The 26,162-nt window shown below is 43.6% G+C and overlaps 1 protein-coding gene across 1 annotated transcript in view; it reads left to right on the top strand.

The window, feature by feature from the left end:
* Window positions 1–23,254, top strand: part of LOC124594266 (sialin-like) — a 197,517-nt gene extending 174,263 nt beyond the window's left edge. The window contains exons 10-11 of the mRNA XM_047132629.1: window positions 1,235–1,320; window positions 19,747–23,254. Of these exons, the coding sequence (XP_046988585.1) occupies window positions 1,235–1,320; window positions 19,747–19,950 (290 nt within the window). The 3' untranslated portion in view covers window positions 19,951–23,254. The remainder of the gene's footprint in view (window positions 1–1,234; window positions 1,321–19,746) is intronic.
* Window positions 23,255–26,162: the final 2,908 nt, after the last annotated feature.

Here is a 26,162-nt window from a genome sequence, read left to right as displayed (position 1 = left end):
AAACTAGGCCTCCGTCATCCGATCCATCGACCAGGGAAGACACCATTTAGATCCAACCGCACGTTAACGGCGAAGTGAGCTGGAGCACCATCATGTAGCAGCCACATAACCCTTCGAATCATCAGTGGCTCTTCTTCTAGCAGGGCAGGCAAAGTCATCCGCAAGAAACACCGATAGTTCACAATGTTATACGGCGTGGAAGGAAGACTGGTCCCAAAATACGGTCGCCAACTATTCCGGCCCACACGTTCCGCCTGCACCGACGCTGGTGATTGACCATCACTATACCACGGGGGGTTCTGTATGCTATCGCACAGATTGTTATGAAAGTTTGAGATACCATTTCCTATAAACATGGCCTCATCTATGAATAGGGTGGATGACACAAATCCCCGGAATCGTGATCGCCTGGTGAAGTAACCAGTGACAAAACTGCCCCCGACATGGAAAGTCTGCCGTTAATAAGCTGTAAGTGATAACGGTAGTAACAATTGTCATGGAGAATGTTCCACACGATCGTCTGGCTTACCCTGTACTGTTGGGCCAACTGCCTGCCACCGACACGGCGGTCTCCTGCCACAGTGTTAATCACATTTTCCTCCAAGTCTGATGTCCGAACATTTCGGTTACATCCTTCACGACTTCCTGATTCCTGAAACGACCCTGTCTCGGACAAAAGGCGAAACACTGTTGCAAACATTGAATGCTGTAGTTGTCGTCGGCCGGGATAGATCTCCTGATACAACCTTACTGCCCGCCACCCGTTGCCATTTTCCTTTCCGTAAGTAAGCACCATATTGGCAAGCTGTCGATTCGAATATGGAACCATTGTGTACAACACTGTATCACATCGACTACAAAGTGAATCAGCAAGAGAAGTGATTCAGACACAACATTACCAATTACAGTGGCAGGAAAGGGCGCTTGGGCTTTACGTATAAGGCACAGTACTACCCTCTAGGAGGAAACTGTGCATACTGCATGCTACAGCGCCTATTAGATCAGTTTCTGTAACGATGTATGATTGAATAAATGGTCACTAGCATGGAAACCATGTATTTCCTGACATAAGTTCACTAGACCTTTTACTTCCCTATCCTCTCATCCATCTATTCCTAGAGTTTGAACACGATGGAAGAAGTCACCTTGTATACAGTTACTAAATTGTAACATTGCGCCATTGTGAATTAAGATTTTTTTATTTAGTCTGTTCACCTTTGGCGTTGTGTTGCAGGAATCCTGCTGGCTCTCACGAACATGATATGTGTGACACCGGGTTTCATCTCGCCAATCATGGTGGGCCATCTTACGTACCAGGCTGTAAGTACAATTGCATGTAAGAACAAATTACTGTATTTATTCTGTAATTGAAATCTGCAAATTTAGGGCCTCTAGGGTATCTTTTTACATCGAACGAGAGGTCTTGCACTTCACAATGTCGACCTCTCTTTGCGTGTTCCATGGATCCTAACTGCGATATCTCTCACTTTCTGCAATTTTTCTTTGTTGGCAGGATGAATGGGCAAGTAGATATAATTTAAGATGTTTCAACTTATATTAATTACATGTTAGGCACTTCATGTCATAAGATAAGCGATTAAGGATTTTCTATCGCTGAATGGTTTAGTTATTCTAGAATATTAAGGCTAAGTGATGGATAGCGTTCCATTAGTGTATGCAGTGTATAATTTATAGGGTGTTTCACAATTCCTATTATAGACTGCTAGGAATTGTAGAGGGGAGTTAGTATACGAAGTTTTGGTAAGGAGTCCTTGTTCAGAAACGTCTTGTTTGGTTATGAAATGAGCTTGAAGATCGGATCACTTTCAAATCTCCCACTTCGCGGTACGCACACAGCGGAGACAACGAGCTTTAATTTGTTTGCCCAACAGCATGATAGAGACAACGTTTCGGATACTCGTCGTCGGGTTCTCTTGTACGTCACGAAGGACGTGCTCTTGAAAGTGCGGCGCCTCCGTGGAGCACCACACTCAGCCCTCCTAGTTGCAACGTACCAGTTTCTCGTATCGTTGTTGTAGTATGATGAAAATGGTGTGTGATGCCACGATTACAACAGTGACTGACGGCGGCGCCGTCTTCTCAGTTTTTGCGCATACCGTGAAGTGGGAGATCTGAGAATGAACCTATCCGTAAATTTATTTTATATTCAGACGGTATTTTTCTCGACGTTGATTAGTTATTAAAACTTTATCTACTAAGTATCCTCTGCAACCCCTAGAAATCTGTGCTACAAATATTGAAACGCCCTTTATATACAGTGAGGTGACAAGAGTGATGGGATACCACCAAATAACGTGTCGGACTTAGTTTTGCTTAGTTTTGAACGTTTACGAGACATAATCGTGCACACCGGCAATGCTTCCACAATTATGGACGGCTTTAGAGGAAGCATGGCTCAATATTTCTGTAGGCGACTTTCAGCGACTTGTTGAGTCCATGCCACGTCGAGTTGCTGCACTGCCATCAGCTCTTACCAAATGAAATCGGGCCTCATCTGACCGGCCCACGGTTCTCCAGTCGTCTAGAGCAGAGGGGCTGCAGGCGATGTCCTGCTGTTAGCAAAGACAGTCGGGTCCATCGTCTGCTGCCACAGGCCATTAACGCCAAATTTTGCGCACTATCCTAACGGAAATCTTCTTCGTACGTCCGTGATTGATTTATGCCGTTATTTCAAGCAGTGTTGGTTGTCTGTGAGCACTGACTACTCTACGCAAACGTCACTGCCCTCGGTCGTTTGTGAACGTCGGCTGCCGTTGCGTTGTTCGTGGTGAGATGTGTGCCTGCAATTTGATACTCTCGGTACATTCTTGACACTGGATCTCGGAATGTTTAATTCCCTAAATTTCCTAAATGGAATGTCGCATGCATGTAACTCCAGCTATCACTCCACGTTCAAAGTCTCTTAATTCCCGTCCTGTGACCATAATTATGTCGGAACCTTTTCACAGGAATCACCTGGGTGCAAATGACAGCTCCACCAATCCATTGCCTTTGTATACCTTGTGTACGTAATACTACCGCTATCTGTACATGTGCATATCGTTGTCCAATGACACCTTTTACCTCTGTGTAGTGTGGTCATCTATGGAGAGAGGGAGGAAAAGAGAGAGAGAGATTGGGAGATTTGGGGAAGGATGAGATCAGCTTATACATGAGGGCAGGGAAGAGGTAGGGATAGGTAGGGAGGTGCGGAGATATTTTCCATGTTGCCAAACACTAAGAAGTGTTCTTACCGACAACAATGAATAAAACTGCATTGGCACCAGATTCCTGAGAAGACCAGCCATTTAACATTAATCACTGCAGGGCAGAAGGAGACGAAATCTCATTGAATGCAGGCTATTTGTAAAGGTGGGTGGCCGGAACGGTTGAATACTATAGTGAATACAAGGTGTTTATAAATTAGTTGTGCAAAAGTAACCTTCCATTGTGAAAAGGATAAATTAAGTTACAGAAATGTTTGATAGAGCACAGAATGCAGAACGTCTTCAAATTTTATTCGCGCCGAACGCTGTTAGTTCTCGACGTTTCCGCTAAGTGGTATGCGTAAGGATTTATTGCTACAGTAATCATGCAGGTGTATAACGGTGCAGTGCGTACGCAGTGAATCCAAACCCGCCACTACATTTCAGACACTAAATATCGCAAGCTACTACCTCAGAGAAAAACTGTTATTAATTGGTACAATTGTTTCGAACATGTACGGGACTCCCCTAAGGTAAGTGTTTTTTACGCCGTAAGTTGTAGCAAGATTTACAGTACTTTCTTTCTTACTGAGTCAACTGTAACAGCTGTACCGTACATGGACGTATTTGACCATTATCTAATGCTTCAAGTACAACAGGATATGGGCACAGAATTTATTTTAGAGCAAGATAGCGCGCCACCACATTATCATCAAGAAACTGTCACGTATCTCCGTAGGAATGTGCCGACTTGGACTGGACATGGTGGAACTATATCTTGGCCTCCATGACTACGCGATGTAACTCCAATGAACTTCTGAGTATTTGGTTAAAGACAAAGACAGCGTTCGTTCCTCCACTTCCTGGACACATCGACGAACTGCGCCTACGGACAAAACTAGCAGTTCCCATCATACATGAAGACTTGCTGTATAGGATTTAATTTGGCTGCCTGAGTGAACATTTGAACCTTGCTTGTCTCGCCCCAGTGTCTTGGGGCCAACTGCGAAAATGTGCTGCGACCCTCCTCCCACACACCTCCAAACTATCCATCTGCTCGGAAGTACCATCCAGTGCAACTCCACCTGTGTTATGTAAAACGTGGTCGTGGCCCATCACGCATAAACCACTTGTTTCCTCTTATTTGTAGACTTACATCCTGTAGCAGGTCTGCAAAAATCCTTCGTGATGGCACTTGTTAGACAAGCAGGGTGAGCGTGCGAACCAACCAGACTCTCACCTACAACCCAAACCCATATATTAACCTCCAACACCTTAACTGACACCTAAGGATCTTCATCTTCCCATAAATGATGGTTGTGAAAATTTGCTGTATCGTGTCATTAAAATGCAGCCCCAGCTGTAGACAAGACGGAAGAAATAATAGGTTGGCAGTTAGTGTAGCAAACCATTGGCAAAATTCCTCTGTGGCCGGTGAAGGACGACGTACTTATTGAAGATGACATGTATAAGGGGTAGTTATACAGATGACTAAACAAATCATCCTGATCGGCATGTCACAGCTACAATATTTTCGCTGCCGCCTAAAACGTATTTCCAGGTGTTACACCACTCCATCGATGAGCACAGCCATTTTGCTTTATCTCCTGTGGCGGCGTGCTTTGGTACTGTGACGCGGGGATTTCAGTGTGTATCACGCTTGCAGACAAGTATCTACAAACGATATGTACATTAATCACATAACTTTTTTTGTCAAGCCAATGGCCTTGCCGCAGTGGTAACAACCGTTCCCGTCAGATCACTGAAGTTAGGCGCCGTTGGACTTGACTAGGATGACTCACCGTCCGGGCCTGCCGACTGCTGTTGCCAAGCGGCGTGCACTCAGCCCGAGGCCAATTGAGGAGCTGCTTGACTGAAAAGTAGTGGCACCGATCACGAAAGCGGACAACGGCCGCGAGAGTGGTATGCTGATCACATGCCCCTCCGTGTCCGCATCTGGTGACGCCTAAGTATTGAGGATGACACGGCGGCCGGTCGGTACTGTTGGGCCTTCAATATTCACTCGCTCTGAAAGGCTAAAAATTATTTTTCCCCTATTTCGCTTAATCGAAGAACTGGTTCTGTTTAAAATTATACAGATGATTTTGAAAATGAGATCAATATTTATTTATGCATTTATTTTACCTGTCAGTATCTTGTGCCAACTGACTGAGGGCCGTTTCATCTGAGCATTGTTCGAAAGAATGCTCGCTCAGAAATTTACATTTAGTTCAGTTTCCATCATGAACAACTGTACGTAAACTTGATTTAGAGTGGATTATTTGTTAACAATATAATCTTTTGTGTCCTATTAGAACACCGTTATCATCTATTTCGCCGATGAACTCAGGCAGTGACACAAATTACATAATAACAACACGGTAAAACTTACTAAAGAATTCATGAGAACTCCAGTAACTCGAACTGCAAAAACTTGGGACACTGAACTCATAATAGAGGTGGGTGGCAGTCTTTCAGGTTGCATACTGCTTCGTTATATCTCATTTAACTGTCCTTTTTATTACTGGTCTTGTAATTGTAGTACTTAAGTTGCCGACGAGCCAAACCAGTTTTTCCAAAAGCAGATAAAAGTATGACCAGAAAACGTTCTGCCGAATGCTAATTAGCTCTCAGGTAAGGTTAACGTTTTGTTTTACAGTGTTGTAAAATAGCTGACGCTTGTACATCTATACTATCCAGTATTGAAGCAGTACGTCAAGTGGTACTTTTGGAAACACGTTATTTCCTTAATGTCTGCCGCAGTCTTAAGTTCATCGCTCATTCAGTGTCCAGTAGCTAGGCTACCTTGCGACGGTCTGTCGCGGCCTAAGATGGTTACCACCACTTAGCCGTCAGGTTGTTGGAAGACGAGTCAACGGCCATAGTTTCGGTACAGTCTTTTCGAGGACTCGGAGATCTGAATACAGAACTCTCTAATAAGGTTAACATTTCCACTGGGGCGTACCTGTTGGTCATGAATCCCGAGACTATCATGAAATAAAACTGCACATTCCTCATGCCCATCCTGTTTCATGAAAGTTTGAACTAAAGGGTATTGTGTGCAATGAAAGCGATCTCCGTAAACGTTAAATGTTGTAAACTGAGTAAAGGTATACCTGACCTCTGTCATCGTATATATTCAAACAGAAATGTCTTAAAGTATTTTTACCTTGTTTCACCTTTTAAATAAAAACTATAACTAATTTTAAACAAAACTGTTGAACACAATCCATTACCTTCACTTAGAGTTAGTTCACACATCTTTCTGAATGTCAGTCGACACTTCTACGAGGACCTTTCCGTAACTAATGCTTCCTTTGTGTGTGTGTGTGTGTGTGTGTGTGTGTGTGTGTGTGTGTGGTTGTGTGTGTGTGTGCATTTTGAGTATACGAACCAGATTATATTGGTTTAGCTAATTTCTGAATCTTCCGTTAAGGGTAATGTCTTTTTCGTTGCCAAGCGACAGAAAAGAGCAATGGGGGAGCGTTCAAAAGTGGCGTCTAACGTCGAAGAGCATACAAAACAGAGATGAGTCGCTAGATTATTGGATTCCTCACTGCTGAACAAACTGCGCCAACGCAAATCCATCGAAGCTTGTTAAAAGTGTGTGGAGAGACTCGAGCAGACATGCGCAATGTAACGTGGAGGGTACTGCGTTTCAGTAGTGATGAAAGGGATGTGCACGACAGGCCACGCCAAGGCCGACACCTCTCACCGGCCATCCTTCAAAATGAAGTGTATCAACCAACTCATCCGTGACGATCGACAATTACGTCCAAGAAATTGTGTACACCACTGAATGTTGCCTGCAGTGGCTTAGACAAGGTGTTATGCAGCTTTCGTTATCGCAATGTGTGTGCAAGATGAGTCCTGCACATTCTTACCCATAACAAAAATAATTGATTCGATGAATATGAGGCTGAAAGTGACGATTTTCTAACTCCAGAGACGAGACTCGGTGTCACCAGTAGGAGACAGAATCCAAAAGACAGTCCTTTGATTTGAGATGCGAATTCTCAAAGAAAGAAGTTTGCCATCTGCAGGCAAAGTGATGTGTTCAGCCTTCCGGGACCAGAAGGATATGGTTCTTTAGGATCTCTTGGCTCCTGAGCATGTGTCATTTCAGAACGCTACAAGACAACACTCACTATGTTGAATTCGAGAGTCATGACAAAGCAGAAGAGAAACTTCCACTAGTAACACGACAACGGTAGGCGCCACAACAGTTTTAAGCCCATGGAACTGACTGCCAAATTCGGCTCGAGTGCCCTGCAATATTTATCGTACAATCCTGATTTAGCACCTTCAGATTTCCGTCTCTTTGGGCCCACGAAAGATGGACTCCGAGGCCAACATATTCGATGACGTGACATCATCAAGCCTTTAAGGCAGAGGGTAGCCTGAGCTGGTTCCGGTTTTTACGGGCACGGCATGCCGGCTCTTGTTCATCATTGTCAAAATTGTGTAGCGAATGGTGGTGACACCGTGGAAAAATTACAGTCTTCTATTCTATCTCTTGTCTTACGAAAGCTTTCGACTGGCGGCTCTCCACTCTAGATTCGTCCAGTCCGAAAAGGGGCACCACTAGGGCCTACAACGATCCGCCTTCCGCGTCCTATGCCGTTGACCATAGTAGTTTCACCCGCCTGTAGGAAAGGGTCATGAGAATGCCCAAGTTTCCTCCTTATCACCCACCCTTGAAGAGGTTGTTTGCAACGGAACGAGTCTTCTTTTTGTGTGGATATTCGGGCCCTGCCACGCTGGCCGTATGTACAATATCTGTACAGACGCTGCCCCTTCTCCATCAAGGCAAGGAGACATGATGATTTTCCCTTATTCGAGTCTTGAAAATACTAACGTTTCCTAGGCTCCCCAGTACTTATAAAGAGAAAAATGACAGTATGTAGTTGACATCTACGTTATATCGCTTTCGGTATCTGTCGTAGTTTCGATGAAAAACCCTTGTAGAACTGTTGCAGCACCAAATGAGTGCGCCAATTTCTGGTATGCTGGAGCGAATGCGACAGGTCGTGATACTTTTCAAGATTATGATTCTCATTCATCATCTTCAGACAACCCTGTAATCCGAATTAGGTGTTATGAACCAAATTCACAAATTATTACGAATTAAATTACAAACGTTTTAAAGCCGAGCTTAAAAATCTAGTTACACTACCTTGTTATGTAGAATGTCCTGCAAACACTGACCGCAGCACAGATTTACATAGTTTTCTGCTGTTTCCCTTAGCACTTAAAGACAAATGTCGAGAAAAGTCCTTTGGAAAAGACAAGAGAAATTTCTTTCTCAAGTTTTCTCCAATCCAAACGTGTCTTACTTTCTAATAACATCTCCCCAAGGCAGAAGCAGTCACTTGACAGAGCTGATATCTTCACATACAGAATGCGTCGTTAATTTCGTAAGATTGGGTGGAAGTTTAGTAAAATAGCTGATGCTTGTACATAGACAAGATGTAAAAAGGTATTCCATATACTGAGAAGTAAAACTATGGACCAAAACCAGGAAAAAGTCCAGTAAATATGGGTTCTAAAATGCAACCTTAACAGCTACGAACACTAGATTTTCTTCGCTGCTGTGAAAAACCTCTTCTACTGCGAGCTCTTTGCTATTACGAACGACCTACAGAAGGCAGTAAACAAATGAAGACACTTTCCTCCGTAGTAAACATCTTTTAGCTTTGTTACTGTAAATCGTTTCACGGTTCTGGGAAGTGTAATGCGTGCATTAGGTCTAGTGGAACTAGGTTACGTTGTGATAAGCTTGTGAAATGTTTTTACGCTGTAGTTTTATCTTTGCAGTTACAATCATAATGAGGGCCTGTAATCCCACACGGGAAATAGCAGACGTAGTTTGTCCGAACACAGGTTTATTACAGTAGCACTGTAGAAGCTGCAGCAAACCGAATACAGACACAAAAATCGTAAAGCCTACAGCGACGCTGTCGTAGGCTAAAGGAACAACTGGTGTAGGAGCGTTCCAAGAGAGACCAATCCTTGACAAAGTTAGAGTAACAGGGTCAGAAACGAGGTTATCTGGAGAAATTTATCAAAGAGGGGTAATATTCTAAAATTACCACTTTTAAGGTTTATGATTCAGTGAGTCTGAGAAAGTGGAACGCCATTAGATTTGACACAAACTACACAAAACGTGTTGCGTCAGTAACCACTCAGTTATTGTTACACGTAGATTGCTTCGCAGCCCAAAGATCATTGGCATCTGTAAACAAGCAAATGCCGTCCTAACAGAACTTGAAGGCCCAACTGTTCCGACCGGCCGCCGTGTCTTCCTCAGCACTTAGGCGTCACCAGATGTGGCCAGCACACCGCTCTCCTGGCCATTGTCAGTATTCGTGACCGGTGCTGCTACTTTTCAATAAAGTATCTTCTTAGTTGGCCTCAAAAGGGCAACAGCACTCGGCAGACCCAGACGGTGTTCCGTCAAAGTGCTAGCCAATCACGACAGCACTTAACTAGCATATGTAAAGCATATGTTTTTAGATTATTAACACAAGTATTGATGCCAACTCTTTGGGGTTATGATTTAGACTGAATCGTCATGTACACTTCTGGCCATTAAAATTGCTACACCAAGAAGAAATGCAGATGATAAACGGGTATTCATTGGATAAATATACACTCCTGGAAATGGAAAAAGAACACATTGACACCGGTGTGCCAGACCCACCATACTTGCTCCGGACACTGCGAGAGGGCTGTACAAGCAATGATCACACGCACGGCACAGCGGACACACCAGGAACCGCGGTGTTGGCCATCGAATGGCGCTAGCTGCGCAGCATTTGTGCACCGCCGCCGTCAGTGTCAGCCAGTTTGCCGTGGCATACGGAGCTCCATCGCAGTCTTTAACACTGGTAGCATGCCGCGACAGCGTGGACGTGAACCGTATGTGCAGTTGACGGACTTTGAGCGAGGGCGTATAGTGGGCATGCGGGAGGCCGGGTGGACGTACCGCCGAATTGCTCAACACGTGGGGTGTGAGGTCTCCACAGTACATCGATGTTGTCGCCAGTAGTCGGCGGAAGGTGCACGTGCCCGTCGACCTGGGACCGGACCGCAGAGACGCACGGATGCACGCCAAGACCGTAGGATCCTACGCAGTGCCGTAGGGGACCGCACCGCCACTTCCCAGCAAATTAGGGACACTGTTGCTCCTGGGGTATCGGCGAGGACCATTCGCAACCGTCTCCATGAAGCTGGGCTACGGTCCCGCACACCGTTAGGCCGTCTTCCGCTCACGCCCCAACATCGTGCAGCCCGCCTCCAGTGGTGTCGCGACAGGCGTGAATGGAGGGACGAATGGAGACGTGTCGTCTTCAGCGATGAGAGTCGCTTCTGCCTTGGTGCCAATGATGGTCGTATGCGTGTTTGGCGCCGTGCAGGTGAGCGCCACAATCAGGACTGCATACGACCGAGGCACACAGGGCCAACACCCGGCATCATGGTGTGGGGAGCGATCTCCTACACTGGCCGTACACCACTGGTGATCGTCGAGGGGACACTGAATAGTGCACGGTAAATCCAAACCGTCATCGAACCCATCGTTCTACCATTCCTAGACCGGCAAGGGAACTTGCTGTTCCAACAGGACAATGCACGTCCACATGTATCCCGTGCCACCCAACGTGCTCTAGAATGTGTAAGTCAACTACCCTGGCCAGCAAGATCTCCGGATCTGTCCCCCATTGAGCATGTTTGGGACTGGATGAAGCATCGTCTCACGCGGTCTGCACGTCCAGCACGAACGCTGGTCCAACTGAGGCGCCAGGTGGAAATGGCATGGCAAGCCGTTCCACAGGACTACATCCAGCATCTCTACGATCGTCTCCATGGGAGAATAGCAGCCTGCATTGCTGCGAAAGGTGGATATACACTGTACTAGTGCCGACATTGTGCATGCTCTGTTGCCTGTGTCTATGTGCCTGTGGTTCTGTCAGTGTGATCATGTGATGTATCTGATCCCAGGAATGTGTCAATAAAGTTTCCCCTTCCTGGGACAATGAATTCACGGTGTTCTTATTTCAATTTCCAGGAGTGTATTATACTAGAACTGACATGTGATTACATTTTCACGCAATTTGGGTGCATAGATCTTGAGGAATCAGTACCCAGAACAACCACCTCTGCCCGTAATAACGGCCTTTATACGCCTGGGCATAGAGTCAAACGGAGCGTGGATGGCGTGTACAGGTACAGCTGCCCATGCAGGTTCAACACGATATCACAGTTCATCAAGTGTAGTGACTGGCGTATTGTGACGAGCCAGTTGCTCGGCCACTATTGACCAGACATTTTCAGTTGGTGAGAGATCTGGAGAATGTGCTGGCCAGGGCAGCAGTCGAACATTATCCAGAAAGGCCCGTACAGGACCTGCAACATGCGGTCGTGCATTATCCTGCTGAAGTGTAGGGTTTCGCAGGGATCGAATGAAGGATAGAGCCACGGGTCAATACACATCTGAATTGTAACGTCCACTGTTCAAAGTGCCGTCAGTGCGAACAAGAGATAACTGAGACGTGTAACCAATGGCACCCCATACCATCACGCTAAGTGATAGCCAGTATGGCGATGACGAATACACGCTTCCAATGTGCGTTCACCGCGATGTCGCCAAACACGGATGCGACCATCGTGATGCTGTAAACAGAACCTGGATTCATCCGAAAAAATGGCGTTTTGCCATTCGTGCACCCAGGGTCGTCGTTGAGTACACCATCGCAGGTGCTCCTGTCTGCGATGCAGCCAAGGTCTCCGAGCTGATAGTCCATGCTGCTGCAAACGTCGTCGAGCTGTTCGTGCAGATGGTTGTTGTCTTGCAAACGTCCTCATCAAAAATTGGTTTAAATTGCTCTGAGCACTATAGGACTTAACTTCTGAGGTCATCAGTCCTCTAGAACTTAGAACTACTTAAACCTAACTAACATAAGGACGTCACACACATCCATGCCCGAGGCAGGATTCGAACCTGCGGCCTAGCGGTCGCGCGGTTTCAGACTGTAGCGCCTAGAACCGCTCGGCCACCCCGGCCGGCGAGTCCTCATCTGTTGACTCAGGGATCGAGACGTGGCTGCACGATCCGTTACAGCCCTGCGCATAAGATGCCTGCCATCTCGACTGCTAGTGATACGAGGCCGTTGGGATCCAACACGGCGTTCCATATTACCCTCTTGAACCCACCGATTCCATATTCTGCTAACAGTCATTGGATCTCGACCAACGCGAGCAGGAATGTCGCGATACGATAAACCGCAATCGCGATAGGCTACAATCCGACCTTTATCAAAGTCGGAAACGTGATGGTACGCATTTCTCCTCCTTACACGAGGCATCACAACAACGTTTCACCACGCAACGCCGGTCAATTGCTGTTTGTGTATGAGAAATCGGTTGGAAACTTTCCTCACGTCAGCACGTTGTAGGTGTCCCCACCAGCGCCAACCTTGTGTGAATGCTCTGAAAAGCTAGTAATTTGCATATCACAGCATCTTCTTCCCGTCGGTTAAATTTCGCATCTGTAGCTCGTCATCTTCGTGGTGTGCCAATTTTAATGGCCAGTGGTGTAATTAAATTCATAGTATCGAATGAACTAGAAAATAAAGCTGCAAAATATTCACAAAAAATTTCAGTCATATAACAATGTTAGGCTGATATTAAAAGTTAAAAATCAGGAACATGAAAAGTCAGAACTGTTGAAAACTTCCTGAAGGATGTCGACAAAAGTAACCAGTAAAAACTTCATTGATTAATACTTGTTAAAGTGGGAAAAATTGATCAGATTTAAAAATGTTTCACTTTTGATGCTATTTGTAACACTTCACCCACAAACCTCCACATCTGATCATGTTGGTGACTGACCCTGTAATTTTACACTTGATGAGCCAAAACGATATGACCATCTACGTAACAGCTTGTTTGTCCGGCTTTGGAACGAAATGCATCATTGATTGTGAGTATCACGGATCCGACAGTTCGTTGATAGGTTTGTGGAGGTATGTAGCATGTCTATGCACGGGTCATGTAATTCGCGTAAATAACGGACCACTGATTTGAGTGCGCGGTGATGGTGCCCGATAGCGACCCAGATGGGTTTCACAGGATTTACATCAGGCGAATTTGATTGCCCAGACATCAACATGAGTTCACTATGTTGTTGTTGTTGTTGTGGTCTTCAGTCCTGAGACTGGTTTGATGCAGCTCTCCATGCTACTCTATCCTGTGCAAGCTTTTTCATCTCCCAGTACCTACTGCAACCTACATCCTTCTGAATCTGCTTAGTGTATTCATCTCTAGGTCTCCCTCTACGATTTTTACCCTCCACGCTGCCCTCCAATACTAAATTGGTGATCCCTTGATGCCTCAGAACATGTCCTACCAACCGGTCCCTTCTTCTGGTCAAGTTGTGCCACAAACTTCTCTTCTCCCCAATCCTATTCAATACTTCCTCATTAGTTATGTGATCTACCCATCTAATCTTCAGCATTCTTCTGTAGCACCACATTTCGAAAGCTTCTATTCTCCTCCTGTCCAAACTATTTATCGTCCATGTTTCACTTCCATACATGGCTACACTCCATACGAATACTTTCAGAAATGACTTCCTGACACTCAAATCAATACTGGATGTTAACAAATTTCTCTTCTTCAGAAACGCTTTCCTTGCCATTGTCAGCCTACATTTTATATCCTCTCTACTTCGACCATCATCAGTTATTTTGCTCCCCAAATAGCAAAACTCCTTTACTACTTTAAGTGCCTCATTTCCTAATCTAATTCCCTCAGCATCACCCGACTTAATTAGACTACATTCCATTATCCTTGTTTTCCTTTTGTTGATGTTCATCTTATATCCTCCTTTCAAGACACTGTCCATTCCATTCAACTGCTCTTCCAAGTCCTTTGCTGTCTCTGACAGAATTACAATGTCATCGGCGAACCACAAAGTTTTTATTTCTTCTCCATGAATTTTAATACCTACTCCGAATTTTTCTTTTGTTTCCTTTACTGCTTGCTCAATATACAGACTGAACAATATCGGGGAGAGGCTACAACCCTGTCTTACTCCCTTCCCAACCACTGCTTCCCTTTCATGTCCCTCGACTCTTATAACTGCCATCTGGTTTCTGTACAAATTGTAAATAGCTTTTCGCTCCCTGTATTTTACCCCTGCCACCTTTAGAATTTGAAAGAGAGTATTTCAGTCAACATTGTCAAAAGCTTTTTCTAAGTCTACAAATGCTAGAAACGTAGGTTTGCCTTTCCTTAATCTTTCCTCTAAGATAAGTCGTAAGGTCAGTATTGCCTCACGTGTTCCAGTGTTTCTACGGAATCCAAACTGATCTTCCCCGAGGTTGGCTTCTACTAGTTTTTCCATTCGTCTGTAAAGAATTCGTGTTAGTATTTTGCAGCTGTGACTTATTAAACTGATGGCTCGGTAATTTTCACATCTGTCAACACCTGCTTTCTTTGGAATTCGAATTATTATATTCTTCTTGAAGTCTGAGGGTATTTCGCCTGTTTCATACATCTTGCTCACCAGATGGTAGAGTTTTGTCAGGACTGGCTCTCCCACGGCCGCCAGTAGTTCCAATGGAATATTGTCTACTCCGGGGGTCTTGTTTCGACTCAGGCCTTTCAGTGCTCTGTCAAACTCTTCACGCAGTATCATATCTCCCATTTCATCTTCATCTACATCCTCATCCATTTCCATAATATTGTGCTCAAGTACATCGCCCTTGTATAGACCCTCTATATACTCCTTCCACCTTTCTGCTTTCCCTTCTTTGCTTAGAACTGGGTTTCCATCTGAGCTCTTGATATTCATACAAGTCGTTCTCTTATCTCCAAAGGTCTGTTTAATTTTCCTGTAGGCGGTATCTATCTTACCCCTAGTGAGATAGGCCTCTACATCCTTACATTTGTCCTCTAGCCATCCCTGCTTAGCCATTTTGCACTTCCTGTCGATCTCATTTTTGAGACGTTTGTATTCTTTTTTGCCTGCTTCACTTACTGCATTTTTATATTTTCTCCTGTCATCAATTAAATTCAATATATCTTCTGTTACCCAAGGATTTCTACTAGCCCTCGTCTTTTTACCTACTTGATCCTCTGCTGCCTTCACTACTTCATCCCTCAAAGCTACCCATTCTTCTTCTACTGTATTTATTTCCCCCATTCCTGTCAATTGCTCCCTTGTGCTCTCCCTGAATCTCTGTACGACCTCTGGTCCTTTTAGTTTATCCAGGTCCCATCTCCTTAAATTCCCACCTTTTTGCAGTTTCTTCAGTTTTAATCTACAGGTCATAACCAATAGATTGTGGTCAGAGTCCACATCTGCCCCTGGAAACGTCTTAAAATTAAAACCTGGTTCCTAAATCTCACTCTTCACTATAATGCTACTAAAACCACTGTAGAAATGTTCTCGCTCCGAGGCAGTTATACTGCCGAAAGATGACATTGCCGTCAGGGAAGACCTCAAGCCTCAAGGGGTGCATGTGGTTTGTAGGTGTCAGCATGTCTTCGATTACTACCACAGGTCCCATACAAGCGTAGGAGAATGTCTCCCATAGGATAATACAGCTCCCACCTGCCGCGCTGCACGTTTCGAGCCGCCGCGCACGTCGATGACGGCGTTTGTGGAGACAACCATCGACGTAGTGTAACAAAAATGTGATTCACACGAAGAGCTGACACTTTCCCATTGATCGACGGTCGAATCCCGGTGTTCCCGAGGCCACTACAGTCATTGCGCCAACATGAGAACACGTAGGGGTGATGTACTGCGGAGCTCCCTGTTCAACATAATACAATGATTGGTGTGCTCCGAAACACTTGTGCATGCACCATCATTGTGCTCTTTTGGAAAAGATGCCACAGATCACCATCTATCCTGCTTTACAGAGCAGATAGGCCTCCGAACCACACGTTCTGTGAGAAGTCGTGGACGTCCAACCATTTAGCGCCTATAGGTAGATTCACTATCCTACCTCTTTTCGTAGATGCTCACGAAGGTAGTGCACAAACATTCGAACAGCTTCGCCGTTTTCGAGACACTAGATCATAGCCTCTGCGTAATAATAATCTGTCCATTATCTAAGTCGCTTGTCTCAATTTACATCCCTGTTTGCAGCCCTTATCTTCTCTAGGTTGAGCCCCCGTCCATGTCTGCTCAGCATACTTATTTCTGTTACTGCCTCACGTGCTTGCAACGCCACCAGTCGGCGTCCAACATTGCGGTGGGCAGTGGTCGTAATGAACGTGTAATAATCTGTTTCTTTGAAGTTGACTGGCATAATTAAAGTAGAACGACGTGTTTTGGCTCGTTTGTGCGAAGGTCACCTATGCCCAGTAATCGACTGGATGTGTGGAAAACCTCTCACACCCACTCTGAGTTTCACAGGTAGGATTGAATCTTAACAGTCTAGGATTCAACTATTTGTGTACAGTCTTTCCAGCTTGGCTGCAGAATTCGTTACTCTGTGACTGCAAGTTTCAGTGTGTTGCTCCAAGCAGAGATCAGGGGAAGTGCCAAGTCCTGGAGACAGTAAAATTTCGATTTCAAAATGTCTCACTTCTTTTCCCTCTCTTCGAAGGCAAAACCGGTCTTTCCTCTTTCTTACTGACATATTCGAGTCCATAGATGATCCATGGGTGAACACATCTACAGGAGGACATGTCCATATTCTTCAGTCTACTTCAGACTTTTTGCTATGTCAAATTCTCCGCAAGTTGTCACAAACATGGCCTGTGTATCAATAAGAGCTAAAATACTGTTGTTATTAGATGTGCAATAGGCAAGGAGGTTGGAGGGTGTGTCCTTGTGGGAACTGGGAATGGGTTCTGCCGCTGATATACGTAGGCGTTGATGGCGCTCAATATCAGCCCAGATGGGTTCCATATGAGTTGTTGTTGTTATTGTTGTTGTTGTGGTGGTCTTCAGTCCTGAGACTGGTTTGATGCAGCTCTCCATGCTACTCTATCCTGCGCAAGCTTCTTCATCTCCCAGTACCTACTGCAACCTACATCCTTCTGAATCTGCTTGGTGTATTCATCTCTTGGTCTCCCTCTACGATTTTTACCCTCCACGCTGCCCTCCAATACTAAATTGGTGATCCCTTGATGCCTCAGAACATGTCCTACCAACCGATCCCTTCTTCTAGTCAAGTTGTGCCACAAACTTCTCTTCTCCCCAATCCTATTCAATACCTCCTCATTAGTTATGTGGTCTACCCATCTAATCTTCAGCATTCTTCTATAGCACCACATTTCGAAAGCTTCTATTCTCTTCTTATCTAAACTATTTATCGTCCATGTTTCACTTCCATACATGGCAACACCCATATAAGTTAGGTCGCTGTAACATCAGAGTGAGTTCACTATAATGCTCCTCAAACCACTGTATCACTGTTCTGGTTCCGAGGCACAGACAGTTATACTGCTGAAAGATGACATCGTCGTCAGGGAAGACATTAAGCATGAAGAGATGCAGGTGGTTCGCAGCTGTCAGCGTATCTTAGGGTACTACCACAGGTTCTATGTTAACGCTGTGCATATGATGAGGGAGAGGTGTAACCAAGAAACTGGCACGGGACAAAGTGCGCTAATAGTGAATAAGTGCACCTCAGATTCCAGGAGGAGGCAACTGCTCGTTAGTGGACGTCTGTGATTATAAACAAACAGTCAAAGTGGAGCCCAAAGGATAGCATGTCTTTAGCGAGTATGCGACAACTAGTATGGCAAGATGGTATTTCTTCACAGAAAACTGAGTACTGACTATGAGATGATCTGCAGAGCATAAGTCTTCGTGAGCAAAACTGACAGAGGTGTTGCTCATGACACTCGATGAGGGCAATGTTCATGGTGACATCTGGAGTCGCAAGCTCTCAAAGCCCTTGGTGGTGTGCGCGAATAATTGCCAACTCCATATTGCTGTCTGGAGGGGGGGGGGGGGCCGAAGAATACCAAAGAGCTCTCCACGGATGTGAGGGTGCTGCTGTGGTACCATATGCCACCTGATTTCGTTCCATGAGATGCAGGTGACGGTTGAGGTCACATTCATCAGGAAGACTGTTCAACGTATTCAGTAATCGTTGAGTCCATGTTAGGACACGATGCTCCAGTCATCAGAGGATAATTTGAGGAGAGGAGGGGGATTTATGTGATACTAGGTAATTCAATTTCTCATAAGAGTATAAACATTGGGGAACCCTTTTCTCTCTTAAGCCCTTTTTCGTTGTTTCATCGTGAACTCTCAAATCCTTCTTCTCACTAGTTTTGAAATATAGCACAACTGATTCCGATTTTCGTATGTTGTACTTGAACTATGTGTAGTAGCTTGTACAAAAGGTACAAAGAAATTAAGGACATTAGCTGCCAGTGAGCATTGAATTAGATCAGTGGCGCAAGTTGAAATTTTGTGCCAGATCGATACTCGACCTTAGGACCCCTGCTTGGTGGGAAAATGCCCTGATCACTGCGCCATCTGGACATGGACACAGTGGTCACCACACCTGCATGGACGATCCTTACACGCCTCCTATCAAATCCAAACTGTCAATTTATATCACACACTACTGATATAGTGCCCCTGCTCATCAACCTCACAACTCGAGGCATCTTGCCGATTCCTGTAAGAATTCGAGTTTTGCGTGCATCTGCACTGAAGGAATCATTTTCCATCATACCTCAATTATATGTGGGGTGTCTGTTCTTTTTGACACGTCCGAAAAGGACAGCCACCACATACACATTATTTGATATATTCAGATTCATCTAGGGAGGAAGTGAAAGGTGGCCAGTAAGCAGTATAGACGAAAGGAGGCTAGAAGTTTTTAATGTGTGGTATTACACAAGAATGTTTAGTATCAGATAGGAGATCGAGTAACTAACGAGCGACACTTTGATAGGGCACAGCCTGGGTGTCAAGGACTAGTTAATTTAGTGAAATGAAATGTACGTATTGCTGTGGCCTCCTGTAAGGGTAGACTGATCGCCTGGTGCAATTCTTTTTAGTTGACGCCACTTTCAGCGACTTGCATGTTCATAGGATGAAATGATAATGTAGACAATCACAATACCCAGTCCAAAAATGAAGAAAATCTCCGACGCAGCCGGAATCGAACCATGACATCTCATATGGCATTCTGCAGTGCAGACCACTCAGTGATGGGGATGAACAGTTAATTTGGTAATGAAAGGAAATTTGTGGGTAAAAATTGTTGAGAGAGCACAGTCCTCGACCACAGGAAGCAGACTGAAGCGGCGTACCACAGACAGTTACACATAATCTTGTCCACATTGTGTTGTACACTTCCTTGGAATAACCCCGTGGTGTTGACATGGCCTGTTCCTGAGCAGAAACTATATAGTACTTGAACTTCGATGTTGTTTATAATAATAGTAATGTGTACTTGACTGGTGTGTGTATTTTGTACGTACCGGTCTCGTGTGATGGAGCTGGCGCCGTGGCTGTTATTACACATGTGACTGAGTGCATCCCTTTGTGCAGCAAACGCCGGAACAGTGGCGAGTGGTGTTCTTGGTGGTGGCGGCGCTGGTGTCGTTCTCCGGTCTGATGTACGTGCTCTTCTCAACGGCGCAGCAGCAGCCCTGGGACCCACCCTGTGGGCAGCCCTACGCAGGTGCAGGGGGAGGCGTCGCAACCGAGAGACAGCCCCTCCAGGAGGACAACGCCCACAAGGGATGCACCTAGGCTGCCGCTTACTGTCAGGAAACACCCCTACGTACTACTGTACCCTCTACGACCGTTTCATAATAGGGGACCTTCCATAGTCAGTACATGCAATCTTGGCAGTCTTGACATTGTATCTAACATTTTGGTCTACCTTTTAAATCCAACAGTACACATTTCCAATCAATTACATCCAGCCTATTGCATTCTTCCTAACTAACTATTCATCCTAAATGACAATCAGTGACACTGTTCCCTAACTATCCATCAAACTGCAGGTGTGACCCAAGGATCCGTCCTATCACCGCTCCTTTATCTCTTATACTCAGTCAACGATCCAAATGAACTCCCTCTTGTGTACATGCTTCGATATCCAGTAGACGCTGCCCTCTTTGTAGATCATCCTACCTTCCATTCATCTCAATGGACCCTTCAACTCCATCCCAACAACTTCACCTTGTGGAGTAACCGGTGATACCTTTCCATCAATCTTGCAAAACCCCAGGCAATAATTATAGGAAAAATCACCCATTAGTCTGACAATTCATATCACCACTGCCTGACCCAACAAACCAGAACAGTAAAATTTCTAGGACAAACATTTATTCAAAAACTAACCTGGACCCTGGGCTACTAAAAATCCCAAAGCCCACAATATGTTAAACTCCTGAAACAAGTAATCAGGTTGACATGGATGGTAAACCCCATGAACATAATGTAGCTTGGACTTCTGTTTCTGCCAATTTTATCAGTCGCACGAGATCCTGGAATGACATGCGCTCCATGTTACTTACCGTACCTGACTAACTTCTCCCACTTGTATGCTGTACCAGTTCACCAAATACGCACACCTCCTCAAACACTAAGAACACCTTCAGCTCTCCTAAATTTTCCATAAACATGAGTCCCAGTACCCCATAGTCTCCCCTATCGCTGAGGACACTAGCCTCCTGCTACATGTCAGTCATCACATTCCACCATCCCTTCATTTACAAACATTCCACCTTGTGGAACATAATTTCTGTCAATTTTCCCTCCAAAGTCTTTACCTCATCTCTTCAGTATACCCTTTCTTCCAACCATAACCTATCCGTCCCATTCCAAAAAAGGCTACATCTCTCCATATCCTTGCCCTGCTAGTGTCCCATTCGTATCATCCCACCTACGTCTGACGAATCAGTTCCTCACCATACAGAAATCCAACATCCTTTTTCATATAATACGCACTCCAATACTTACACCTCAGTCCTCACCCATACCTACCAGAAACCCCATCATACCACAGTCATAATGCAAAAAATGCACATCACCATCATCTTCTGATAAAAATCAGCTATTTTACCTCCTTCAATCTTTTAGACTGAGCTGTAAATTTATAAATCAGGTACTGAAGAGTGACAATTTGGCAACTGCCTGTCTCCCTAATTGGGGAAATGCACATAACTGATAAATAAACCAATACAAATCTCCTACACAACTTACAAAGTTGTCTTACATTTCCTACAGACTTGATACCAACCATCTTATCATTTCCTATTGATCTTCAATCCAGTACTACAATGCACCAATGTTGTTGTGGTCATCAGTTTGAACTGGTTTCAAAGCCTCCACACTAGTTCATTCCACATAAGTTTCTTTATCTCTGCGCCCTACATCCATCTGAACCTGTTTACTCTTTTCGTACCTTGGTCTCCCACTGCGGTTTTTAACCTTCCTTTTCTCGCTTCCCCTGACTCCAACAAAAATCTTTCCACTCTGATTCAGTTCAGTATCTCTTTTTTAGTTATTTTATTTACCCATCTAATCTTAAGCATTCGTTTGTACTAAAACATTTCAGAACCCATTCTCTTGTTGTTGTATGGTTTATTGTGCATGTTTCGCTTTTGTATTAGGCTTGACCAAAAGAACAAATACTTCGAGAGAAGACTTAACACATAAATTAATATCCGATTTTAACATATTTCTCTTTTTCAAAAATTGTTTCCTTGCTATTTCCAGTCTGCATTTTACACTCTTTACTTCTGCCATTCTCAGATATTTTCTGTCTAAATAGCTGAATGTGCCTATTGCTTTCAGCATCTTGCTTCCCAGTCTAGTCTTCTCAGCATTACACAGTTTAATTCGACTACAATTCATTACCCTTGTCTTACTTTTATCAATGTTTAGTTTTTAGCCTCCTTTTGAGATGCTATCCAAATCTCTTTCTGTAACCAACAGAATTACAATTCTCTCAGCAAACATTAAAGCTTTTTCTCTGAAATTCAGTTCACTTATCGCATTTCTTATTTGATTCATTTACTGTTTGCTCGGTGTACAGATTGACTTAAGTGCAGAACATACTACATTCATGTCTCACTTCGTTCTCAACTTCTGCCTTTCATGTCTTCCTACACTTTGAACTGTAGTCAAGCTTTTGTTCTGCAGAAGTTGTAGTTAACCTGTCATACAGAGTATTTTATCTATTATAATGAGAGATTTGCCAAGAGTGTAATCCATTAAACTTTGTAAAAAGCGTTTTGTTAATTTGCAAATGCTAAAAATATTGATTTAACTTTTTCAACTGATTCATAGTAAAATTAATGCTTCTATGTTACTATGTTTCTCTAAATCCTAAAATGATCTCTACTCTCAGCGATTTCTACTTGTCATTTCATCTGTACCAATACATTTCCTGAACTGTATACATAAACACATTACCTATAAAACGTTAACCACCTTCTCCTATTTAATTATGATATTCTTCCAGCTTTTACAAAGTCATGTTTTTTCTCTCTACAGCAGGGCTCCTCTCGTTCCCTCTTCTTCTTTTACCAAAATCTCAGTTTGAGATCCCCGTTGTGACCATCCTTGCTTTCTTCTGTCACAAAATCCTTTGCGTAACTTCCACACCACCTTTAGCCATTCAACATACCGATAATCAGCCACATTTCGCCCTCCATGTCTACAGTATTCTGACACCAATGCTGTAGATACCTCACATAAAAATAACTTTCATCCACAAAGTCTTAAAATTCATCTCACCCATCTTTTACGTACACGAACAAAACCAGCTGTTATTTTTTAAGTCGTAGTTGGATCATACATACTTTAAAAATGTTTAAAATGCAAATATTTTGAAACTTTTCACATCGTAAAGCAACTGTTTATAGATAGTTTCTCTAAAACTTTACTGAATAGTGTCTGTAAAATGTGCTACTGAGAACTCAGATGATTTCTTTTAATCTAGAGAGAAGAGATGACAACATAAGAAGTTGATATCCACACTGTCTTACTTCTTGAATAGTGGAAGCATGGAGTTTCTTATTAAGTAAAAACAATACTGATAAAAAAGCTACACTGTAATTTATTGATAATTAATAAATGTAAATATGGATGTGGTATTTAATACAGAAAGTATAGATAAAAATTGCATTATTTTTGAATGCATTACGGGAACAGCAGTGATCAATGTCTTATAAATATTTACTATTAAAAACAGTCTTGAACATGATTTATTTATCAAGGTGACCGGTTTCGACCACTACTGTGGTCATCTTCAGACCACTGAGTAGGAACCTCTTTCTGTTGGAGTGATTCTCCAACAGAAAGAGGTTCCCACTCAGTGGTTTGAAGATGACCACAGTAGTGGTCGAAACCGGTCACCTTGATAAATAAATCGTGATCAAGACTGTTTTTAATAGTAAATAAAATTGCATTACCTCACAATTAGTTGTTATTGCATTGTTTGTTTATTTAGTCTCCTGTGGGTCCATCTTGAGATATATATTTATTTACAATTCATGGAGAGTCTCTAGGCCCAGGACAAGGTTCTTTCTATTGAAAGCAGCATCCCGCTTCTGGATAAGAATGGAGGAGCATAGTAAGCGCAGAGCTCGTTATAAAACAAATTTTTGATCACACAGGAAAATCGAGTGCTCTGAATTCTTAATGTAACTGATCGTTGAGTTTGGTCACTGCACGATGGTAACGCCATCACAGTGAGGTGCACCAGACTATATTTATTATTTGGGGGTCGCCTAACCATGGACGATTTGTAGGACAATGTAAAGGATATTGGAATCTAAGTGAAGACTGATTAACAGATATTTATTTGCTCTAATGATTGACAAAAACCACAATTAAAAATTAACAAAGTACTAAATTTCTAAAATTGCAAAATGACACTAACACTGTGACAGGTACCAAAAAATGCAAAAGACTGTATGGAGAAAGCGTAAGAAGATCGGCTCGCAAAATCAATGTTCACATTACAACAATATGCCACAAATTATAAACAAATTAAGTAAGGTAAGTTGGGTGGGAAAGCAAGCAAGTAATGAGATGCTCAGAATATGGAACGCACTGCTACAATTATGACACTGAGATTTCCTGAAAAATCAACATTCTGCAGGCCCATCAGCACCAAACAGTGGCCCAGAAATGAGTGACCCTTACTGTGGACAGTGATCGATTGACTACAGAACATAGATCTCCCTCCATAACTCTGAAGTTTAAATAAAAAACGATTTGGAGGGGACAACTCAATGCTGTCGCCAATGTAACAAATTATAATATCGCTGATTTCATGAAAAATCGAGGAAAACAGTAGAAACTTCCCACTTTTGGTATACAAAATGTACCTTATCATATAAGAGGTTGGTACTGGGATGCAGCAGTGTCCCATTAATTGGTCAGCTTCTTCGCACCAAGCATGCTGGCAGGGGGACTGAGTTCAACTGGGTACGCTTAACCTTGTAGTGGAAGCTATGGTCCCTTCCACGCTGATTTTGTGCCATCTCGGTGTTTCGTCTTTTGATCTCTGAACAGGACAGGCAAAAATGGCGTGCTCAATTATTCTCTGCAGATGGTGGTGGCAGCACAGCCCTTTCACTTAGCGTTAGGAGAGGCACTGGCTCTGCAGAGAAAAGCACGAAGCAGGCCACAACGTTCCTTCCATGAAAACTGACCTGCTCCCAGGGGACCTTTAGCCTTCGTAATGAGATTCACTGACTGCCCCCTGCCGACAAAGAGGATCCAGAAACCATGCTGAGAGAACATTTTCCCAGTGAGAAAAACACAAATCTTTCCTCCTACAAACGTGCCCTGTATACTCTAAATAAAATGAACCACAAAATGGTGGCAAAAATGAACCTACATCACATATAAATATGTGACAGCGAAGTCACACTATTAAGAAGTGCTGATCCAGTAGCAATTCTAGCTTCTTGTCTGTATGAAAGTAATTCCTTTGCCAAGGGCCATACAGAATTAAAAACTTTTCCAAGATACAGAAACATCGAATTAATCCACAAGACCTATAGTAATATCTCTTACATATTATGTGCAAAGAACATAACTAGGGTTTTGAATTATATGCCACTTAAAAATTCATGGAAATTTATTGTTCCAGATAAGTCATTGTGTCTCATTCCAGAATACGTTCTAGAATTTTGTGACTTCAACCTTTTTTTTGATTATCATTCCGCCCGTGTTCTCTTTCAGCTGGTAGGTCAAATTTTCTGCCTGACGTATCTCCAGTGAACTAAGATTAAGACTGAAGCTAATAAACTGCAAATTTCGTGCAAAACTTGGCAGGTACACCATCTAGCTGTCGAGCCTTCACGAGTTAAAGCGATCTGAACTCCTTTGCAAGAGCACATTGTAACGTGGATGGATGAAGTAATTATTTTCTCTCTGGCATGAAAAAGGGAACTTATGATCTTCCTGGTGTGTGTGGGGAGGGGGGAGGGAGGGAGGACAGAACTTCCACGTTTTACGCTGTCCATTGGCCAACTCATCAATTTAAATCTGTCTTGATCATATGTCGAATTCGGCCCTACTTACAGGGGGCTCCAAATTGATTAGTTAATAGGCAGAGGGGATAGGCAGATTACAATATAGAAAGAAAAAGATTATCGTTTAAAAGTTCATCAACTGAAAATTAGGATCTTACACATTGTTGAAATCAGTCTTTACAATGTATTGAGACAACAAGGAAATCACATCAGAAAGTGACAAGTGAACACTTATAAAACACATAAAGGAGAGGCATTGTTGATACTAGCAGCAGGTAGTTACAAGGTGGCGGATAATATAGAACCTCTGCACTGGTACTACTGCTGGGGAATGATTTCAAGGTAAAACAAAAGAGAACAAAGAGATAGCTGGATAAACGAAGAGAATAAAGAGACAACTGAACACATGACAGAAAGGTGATCGAGGTGAAGAATAGGGAAGAGAGGTGCGGGGTTATT

Source organism: Schistocerca americana, chromosome 2, assembly GCF_021461395.2.
Source record: "Schistocerca americana isolate TAMUIC-IGC-003095 chromosome 2, iqSchAmer2.1, whole genome shotgun sequence".
NCBI classification, from domain to species: domain Eukaryota; kingdom Metazoa; phylum Arthropoda; class Insecta; order Orthoptera; family Acrididae; genus Schistocerca; species Schistocerca americana.
The sequence above is the reverse complement of the archived record's forward strand: the minus strand, read 5'-3'. Positions and strand labels throughout refer to the sequence as shown.